At 38.5% G+C, this 9,341-nt stretch overlaps 1 protein-coding gene across 1 annotated transcript in view; it reads right to left on the bottom strand.

Moving 5' to 3' along the window:
- Positions 1–262: 262 nt before the first annotated feature.
- Positions 263–9,341, bottom strand: part of LOC107294223 (protein ITPRID2-like) — a 25,000-nt gene continuing 15,921 nt past the window's right edge. Inside the window, exons 4-6 of the mRNA XM_015823436.1 lie at positions 3,616–3,665; positions 2,535–2,591; positions 263–306 (exon numbers count right to left, since the gene is read on the bottom strand). Of these exons, the coding sequence (XP_015678922.1) occupies positions 263–306; positions 2,535–2,591; positions 3,616–3,665 (151 nt within the window). The remainder of the gene's footprint in view (positions 307–2,534; positions 2,592–3,615; positions 3,666–9,341) is intronic.

Genomic DNA, 9,341 nt, shown 5'->3' with positions numbered 1-9,341 from the left:
TGTAAGTAGAGCCAGAATTTTCTGTCTCTTGACAGGATCTGCATTATGATTATGGAGGTGAAAAGTGAACCATGTCACTCAGAATTAAAGAAAAATCCAAGACTAACAATGCAACTTATTGGGAAGGAAAAAATAGCTCCTCACATCTGTGTCTCATCAGCTTATAGTCTTGATGACAAACTATTAAAATGAATTATGTTCATATAGAAAGATCAACTTCATGTTAAACATAACTCCAAAGCAAAAAAAAAAGTATGAATTTTTACCAGATATCCATTTGTTCACTGTTTTGATGCAGTTGATTAGCTGAAAAAAGGGAGGGGAAAGAAGGAGAAAATGAACTCGAATCTGTACATTACAAATTACAGAAACAAAGATGCTTAGTAATCATTAACAGAAACAACAGGCAATTCAATCACTTTGATTTTATAAATGGTATTTTGAATGCATGTACCTGCAAACTATTTTTACAATGAATTGTTGGATAAATCTCAATTGGCTGGATTCATGCAATATGTTAAGTCACAGACCATGGTTACAAATCACAAAGGATCGGTTTACACAAGATGCCCAGCCAAACTCACATAAATGGCATTGGGACCTAGTGTACTGGATGAACTATCTATAAAAAAGGGCCTAGAATAAGTATGTGAACATTAGGTGAACCTCTTTCATTCTATGCCTGAAATAATAACCTACCATTAGAATTTCTATCAAGTCTCTTGTATAAATATTTATGAGGCAAAGAAGAACACAAGAGAATTCTCTTCATTCCTTTACCACCAGTGTCCACAGGAGACATCTGTATTTTTCTCTGTAGAATAAAAATATCTCTATATGCGTGTTGTTGCTCTTGCCCTAAATTGCACTTCTCCATGGTTTATGCTTATATATGCAATGGATAGGCCAGGGAAGGATACATGCAGTTCTGGATTACACCATTGGGGGGGAGATGGAGAGTACTACAATGGAGCAATCGTAACATTTTTCTAGGCTGCTGCCCAAAGGGATTCAATGGGATCTTTTTTTTTCCTCTCTGCATTCCCCACTTGATCTAATCTATTTGTCAACTCTCTTTCTTTTGCTGCCTTCTTTCCACAGACAAAGTTTGGCCCCATTCTGTTGAGTTTTCAGAGTCATTCTGTTGATGGAGAGTCCCAAGCCTCTCTACCTAATGTCCTCCCAACAGTTTGTTGGGTTAAAAATAAGAGAATAGTGGTACCTGATTTTATGATTAACACAATCATACCTTGGTGATCTTGGCCTATATTTAAAAATAGATCACCTTAATTTCATCAGGACTCTGCAATCAAAACTAGGAACATCCTTTCAATACTAAAAAGATTTGTTTATAAACAAAAACTGAATAATTAAAACCCTTATTTTAAGTCAAGGAGCAAGGCAAGGAAAGTGGCATTCCTAGAAACATTTAGGACTTATCACAGATGTAATTTGATTTTAAAAAATCCTGCAAACACACAAAAAATGTCTTTGCCAATGATAATAGTGAAACAGAAAAGTCTCTAGTGGTACCAATTATTCCACTTTCCAGGTATCTGGAAACATATCTGTTTCCAAGACACATACTGAGTATTCCAGAGCTTGGAGAGGCACAAAGGTAAAAGCTTTGGCATGGTTCGGAATAAGCCATGAAGATTTCACCATATCCTGACATCTAATTCTTGGAATCTTTCTGTGCATTCCACATGATTAATTATGAGCAGAAATCAAGTAAATTCAAACAATAAACAAAGAACCCTCAATCCAAATTTGTTGTGATAAAACCTTATACCAACATATTCTGATTTGATGTTTATAAATAGCAATTTGTGGTTGACTTTTGTTGTTCAGGCTTGAAATATTGAGCAACTCAGTCTCCCCAAGGAACATTTTATTTTTCTATAATAAGCAGCATGTATCCAACCTGCAATCATGGGCTGTTGTGCAGAAAATAATAATGGGGATAGCTGGACAAAATGTTTAGCTAAGTTATATCCTGATTGTCTATTACATAAAATCAGTAGGTCATAGAAACCCAAACGAGGCATGGGGAATAAATGATTCTAGGTTCAATACCTAGTATCTTGAAGGTCTGTTTAAAACAAACAAATCACCCAGGTGATGAAGAGCAAACTCACGTATTTTAATAAAATACCGTAACTGATCTGAAACAAAATAATTATTTTTACAGCAATATACTTGACTCCAAAAACAATCTGCATAATATTTTGGTTAATATAAAACAGAAACAGAGGGGTGAAATTTCAAGAAAGTTGTGATGTCTCACTGAAACATAATTTGTCATGAATATACTTGTCTCATTTTGAAGACTGAAAAAGATTTGCAGATACTATTATATTTTACTGAAATAAGATTTCTGACACATTTTTCTCAAGGATCTCTTCCTACAGTTTTATGGTGACAAGTAAGCTCACATGCTTCAATTAGAATAAAAATATACTGTTCAGTTTAGAAAAGCAGAGTAGTTTAATTTTTTTTTTTTTAAAAAAGCATATGCTTAATGCCACACCCACCTTCTGCTCCCAGAGACAAATCATCTTCAAAACTTCCTCCATTCCTCACCAGCATGCCTAAAACAGATACCAGTTTGACAAAATCAAAATCTATTTTGGTTATTTTCTAGCAGTACTGTCAATTGCAAATTAAAATACTAAACATATTTTAGAATATCTATTTATTTGCATCTCATCTGTCCTTTGTAGCATTTCCTTCTTTCCTCATCACAACAGCCCTGTGAAATAGTTGATTGACCCAAACTATGTTAAAATTCCATGGCTTAAAATGGGCTTAATGCTGGTTCTTGTTCTAATCCCTAAACCACTTACACTAGCAAATTGTACCAAGTTGTAATGGCGTTTACAGACTTATCACAGTCTATTAAGCCTCAAGCTGTTAGCACTGGCAGTTTTGAACAAAAAAAATGACAAATCTTATAAGACATCAAGGCAACCTCCAAAGATATTGTCAAGCTACAAAGAAAAGAAAAAAAAGAGATCAATTTCCTATCTGCGAATGCCACGTAACTTAGTACTTCTGAGTCACATGAAACATGGCACAAAGCTTTAACCTTTTGAAACTGCTTACCAAAAGTTTCAAGCCTAAGCGTTATCTGGGAACCAACATTCCCTTTCATCCCTGGAAAAATGAAATGAAGGAACTCCAGCTATTGCAGAGGCTTCTTCTCGACTCTGTCACTACCTGCACATTCTTGTCGTACTTTGAACTTTTGCATTCTGGTTTGTGCAGGTGGTAACTTTTCAGGTGTGGTGAGTTCAGTCAGAGCCAGTCGAGAAAGAGTGTACTGAAAGGCTGACCTACTTCACAGTATGCTTCTTTCTTGCTCTCTCCTTCCAGCAGGCTTACCTACACGAGAGTCTCACTTAGCTTTAGCACTAGGGAGACATGAATACTGTGAGTACTTAACCCTGAACACCCCATTCCTATTTCAGAAGCCCTGCTGGGAGATCAGGGACCCGTGGTTCTTTTCACAACATCCAAATGGCTTCAATTCAAACTGCATTTTGGTGAGTTATTATTTTTGTACTTTCCGTCTAACAAGAAAACAGAGAAAGTCAGAAAGTGCCAGACATTTACCTTTTAACGTTGGGTTGCTCTGCTCATCCAAGGAAGCTCCCAATGGTGTTCTAAAACCACAAAATAGATTAAAATGTGCATGACTCCTTTAAAACTTGCTTCTTCACATCCTTCCTTAAAAAGCTGACTTTTTCACATCCGCCAACTCCTCTTCCTGAAATTGTGCATGCACGCGTACATACAACTTACAAAGTCCACTCTGAGAAAACTGAGTCTCTGTACAGATACTAGTTGCAAAAGCCAACTAAGTCCTGCCTATAAGAAGTACAAGAAGTGAACTCTGTTAGATCTCATTTCCAAATAAGCATAAGCAAGATTGCACAAGTTGACTTAAGTGTGGGCTAGCACAACAACGTAAAGGTGAAGAATTAGTCATGTTTTTAAATGCCTTAATGATTCAGAGAGAAAATACAGCAATTGAAAAAATTTTCATATTTTAAAACACTTTTCTGTCATATTCCTATATCCAATTCAGAAAGAGTGGGCAAAATGAGCATACTTTAGACGTAAAATGGACCCACTCACCCACATAGCCCTATGTTGCCACAATTTGAAAAAGATTTGTCATTTTATTATATTCTGCCATTCAATTTAGACTACAATTATAAATCACCGCCGTAGTAAACAACAAGCATCTAGTGGAGCTTATTTCTAGAGACATACCAAGTGGATCATAATGTTGTACTATGAACCCTTTGTAGGCTTGCCAACAGCCAAATCAATGAGCATGGAGTTTCTGAAAGTCACTAAAGCAGTAATACAGATGTGAACCCTGAAGATATTATAGTCTGCTTATCTGTTTACCCTCTGCCCCAATTATGGCAAACGGACTTTATCTTGCCAAACAATGAAAGCAGGGGAGGAATCTTTGGAGCCCACTGGCCAGAGAACCACGGGTTCTCCCTTCTCCCATGCCTTCAATATTTACAACAGACATATCAAACACAAGGCCCGGGGGCCAGATGCAGCCCGCGAAGTGGTTTCATGTGGCCTGGAAGCCATCCTGGATACAGTGAGGGAACGGCCCCCACTGCCTTGGCCCTGGCCCAGGCTGGCCAGGAGCAATGTACAATTTTGTGGTGGCCATCTATGCTGAAACGCATTCAGTCTTAGCTCCACAAGGCCGTCTAGAAACAGCGAGGAACCAGCCCCTGCCCTGTCGGCCCCGCCCCCTGGGTGCATGCTGGAGAGGTGTCACCCTTTGTGAGGAATGAGGAAATGGACCATGCCTTGGCGCTTGCCCCGGTCCCACCCCCTTCTGCCAGAGACCCTCAGATCTGTCCCACTCCTGCCCAGGCCCCCACAGGCACCCTTGACGCGAACGATGTAGAGCTGGCCATGCCCACCCAGTAGGCCACACCCACTCCATCCACACCCACCCAGTAGGCCGCACCTACCCTGGCCACACACCCCGTGGGCAACCACAATGCTGATGCGGCCCTCAATGAAATTGAGTTTGACACTCCTGATTTACAACCATGAACCAAGTCACAAAGAGCCTCAGTAGAAGATGTAATGAGGAAGCAATTGGAAGAAATGACGGAACAATGGAAGAAGAAACTGATGCTACATTCTCCTGCATTGCTACTCCCTAATCAATCATAGCAGCACTGTTGCTGCCAGCCTACTCTTCCTTTCATTAGTCAGAGAAGGCATATTTTTCCAGTGACTACAGATGATCAAGGTCCTTTATGGTCCTTGGGCCCACTACTGTAAAAGGGAAGAAGTACCCATCCTTCTTCCTTCTCTCTGCCCAACCTCAGTGTGGCAGAATAGGATGGGAGCCAGGCACCTAAGCGCTTTCACCACTGAAAGACCCATCTGAAAATTCATAGTGTCCCAACAACTCTATCCATATGTTGTTTTTTGTGTTACAGTACAATGTGTATTGGGAGGAACAAATACAACAGCTGTGTCCCATCTGTTCCCCTGTGGCAGCTTTTAAAGAAGAGGCCTTATTTCCAGGTCAACATTGGTTGATAACTCTAGGACTTCAACAGCACTGCCAGCTAAGGAAAACAGAAAACCAGCTTAGCCAGGCCTGCTCTAATCCCATCAATAGATGCCTGCTGCACAGAATTCAGCAGGTGGATCTGTTTACCTCTGTGCTGTGAAAAGTTTCACCTGCTGGTATGGAGAAATCAAGTGAAAGTATTCACACAGCCCAGGCAAACAAGGCCAAATCTCACCATCTGCACACTAAACTGCATAAAGGCAGAGATACTGCCGCCAGTGAATCAATTGGCAACTCAGCTCTCCAATAAAAAAGACCCACAGAATCATCTTGGATTTGTTTTTACATGTATACACATTAAATCCTTTAGTATATGGCACATCATACAAGTCAAAAAACAATTTAAAGCAGTGTTTCTCAACCTTGACAATTTTAAGGCATGTGGACTTCAACTCCCAGAATTCCACAGCCAGCAATGCTGGCTGTGGAATTCTGGGAGTTGAAGTCCACATGCCTTAAAATTGTCAAGGTTGAGAAACACAGTTTTAAAGTAAAATAATCTTTTAATTATTACCATGGTGGTTAAATCACATGATTTACTACCCATTTTAGTAGGTTATTTAGGTTGCAATGCTGAACATATTTACCTAGAAGGAAACCCTTGAGTAGGCACATAAGACTGTCACCCATAGAGCTGTTTACCTATTTTCTCCAAAGATCGTAACAGCCATTTTGTGCGATTATTTCTAAGGCCATACAAATAAATCGGTCAGGCAGCTGATGAGATGACTTTCCCTGCCAAAGTCATTCAGGAAGAGAAGCATGGGGGAGAAACCATAAATTGCTTTCCTAATGTTGTTCTGTTAACACTTTTACAAATAAAACTGGAGTGGCATGGAAACACCTCCCGAGATTTGAACTGCATTTATTTTGAGTTTCGCCAAGTGTGGAATATAATAGATACAGTGATTATAAAGTAGTAATACATTTGTTAATATGCAGATGATTATTTTTTATTCTTTATATGCATTTCCCTAAAGTAAGAGACATGTAAGTCACTGTGATCTTTGTTTTAAGAAGCAAGTGAATGCTTCTTTATCTCATAATGCTATGCTAACTTAATGCCAAAGGCTTATTTCAATCATTACTTAAATGTAGCCTTATGGCTATGCAATCCAAAGCTTTTTAAAATGTCTCCATCCTTATCCCTTATTCACTGCTCTGCATAATATTCAGCTTGCTGAGTTCTGAAAATTTAAATTTCCTGCTACTCTGCATCAAATACTTCAAAATCATATGTTAAAGACATTATCTTCTTAAGCACAACATGGACAACTTTGTTTTTTTAGACTGTTTTTTGTTTTCAGCTTATTTCTGATTCATAGCCTTTACTTATAGTTGAAGTAAAATAGTACAACCATCACTGACAAATCAAATCAAATCCCTTACTAGGCCAGTGACCCAGACTAAATAAAAGTAAATAAAACCAACAGAGTAGAGATACAAAATAGAGCATACAAGATAAAAAAAATACAAAAAGATGCTTGCACTATTTTGCTATCAGCAAAATGCGAGTTTTACAAGCTGCAAAAACAAATTCTACAACTGCAAGAGTTAATAATAAATTTCACATAACATTATTCAGTCCATCCTGGAAATGGACTTAGAAGAGGAGTTAAGAGCTCTTTGTATATGTCTCAACAGAAAATTGCAATATAACAGTATATTAATTCATGTTTCAATATTACTATCTTCACCAGGGCAGAACTTTTCCATAAATGGAATTTTACCTCAAATCTTTTATTGCCCTCTGTTTAAATGCTTTATTGATCTACAGTAGCATACCAGTCAAAGAGAATATTATTTCAGAATATAGTATTCCACAGAAATAGAACAAGCATATGTCAACTCCAAAATGTCCATTGCAGCTGAAATTTTGATCTGACTTCCAGTTTGTCTAATATCCTTCTAAAAGAGCAAGAGAACTTTGGCCCACAATTCTTATGACCATTGACTAGTGGCTTCACAGACGGGAGTTGAGATCCAGCAACATTTGGAAGTCAGTAGGTCCCATATCTGCTATTTAGGGGCTCTAAGTCTTGATGAACAGCATCAAAGTTGCAAGAAACGAGAATCTTTCTTAAGACATGAGAAAATTAACACGCATATTAACTTTAGCATAAATTTGAAAATCCAAAGCTCATATTTGAAAATAAGACCCTGGGCAGAATTTCTCACTGTATCCTAGTAACCTCTGTAGAACTTTCTGACGGCTGGCATGTTGTCAAAGTCCTTAAAGATGCCGTGATGCCATATTGATTATTGGGTTGAGTGAAGTATAATAGTAACAAAACAGTACAAGTCAATATTATACTAATGGTCATACAGGGAAGGCATGCAATATGAAAAGGAGATTAAGCTGATTACTAAAGGTCTGTTTCTCCCCTTAATTAGAATAGGAAGTTGTCATATTTTGCCCTTGTTCATTCATTGCATCGCACAGGGATAGGCAATCTACTACCTCTGCAATATTATTGAACCAGTTCCAACATCTTCAATTAGCACAGCCAATAATTTGGCATGTGAGAATTGTGGTTTCAAGACCACCAATTGTCTACCTTCCACTGAGATGTGAAAACATGTAAGTTCTAAATGAGATAAACCTGAGAAACAGGACAAGAATTTGCTGACTGGGATTAAGTTATTCATGTTGTTACGTTCCAGTGAAATCAGTGGGATTTGAATGCAATGAATTCAGCTACTAGGTATTTTAGTAACACTAACCCAGAAAATAGCTAGACTACTGCGTTTTGTTGTGGTCTTTCCTTTCATTCCTCATTTTAAGGGGACATTGACCACACAAACACTGAAGCAACTACAGTAATGTTTTAAACCCATCCCCTCCTTTTGAATGTGGACAGGGAGTATCAAACCAAGGCACTTTAGCCAGGGAAAGGAGTGTCAAACCCCTGAAAATTGCTATCTGATGAAACTCTTTGAGTATTTGTATGTCAATGAAAGAAGACTCAGTGGAGGGGGGGGGAAAGGATTTTTATTAAAGGTTTTCAAGCAACAGCCTTTCCAACCCAGAATTTAAACAAAGACACTTATTGTTTACACCACTGGCTTTTAATGGTTCTTTTAAAATTCTTCCCATTCTCTTTCCTTAATGGCCACTCCAGAGTTTCTCCAGATCCTTCCTAGGCAGTTACCAATGATACATGGTGCAGGTTGGTAGCAAAATGGTAAGTGAACTGTTAATCCTCTTGAGTGGATTAACAGCTACCAGCAAAACTGCTCTGTCAAACAGCCTCCCTATGTATTTCCTATGGGGGGAGGAGTGTAATTTATCCCACTACAGTGAAAGCAGTGAAAGAGAGAACCTGTGTTTGAACACAGGCAATTTATGTACATAAAAAGCCCGCAGAGGGTCCAACTGGACAAGTGAAATATTTAGAAATGAATTACTTTACAAGTCAGCTGAGCTCCTTTGGAAGTGAATTATTCGGCTGAAAAGGAAGGCTGATTCTGGAGGAGGAAAAGTGGATATCTTGGTTATTTTGCACTTGTTTAAAAAAACTTGTTCTACAGATGGGGGGGAGGAGGGAGATCTTTCCTTTGCACTTAGCAAAGCAGGCACCCAGAAGTGGAATGCAGAGAAAGATGATTATTATAAAACCAGAAGCACAGAAGGAACTGGGAAACTGTCTTCACATAGCGGCAGAACCAATTTCATGTTTTATTGTAATGTTCTAGCTAGCATAATTGCTGC

This window comes from Protobothrops mucrosquamatus, unplaced genomic scaffold (assembly GCF_001527695.2).
Source record: "Protobothrops mucrosquamatus isolate PMUCROS unplaced genomic scaffold, P.Mucros_1.0 scaffold1869, whole genome shotgun sequence".
Lineage (NCBI taxonomy): Eukaryota > Metazoa > Chordata > Lepidosauria > Squamata > Viperidae > Protobothrops > Protobothrops mucrosquamatus.
This window is presented reverse-complemented; position numbering and strand designations above follow the sequence as displayed.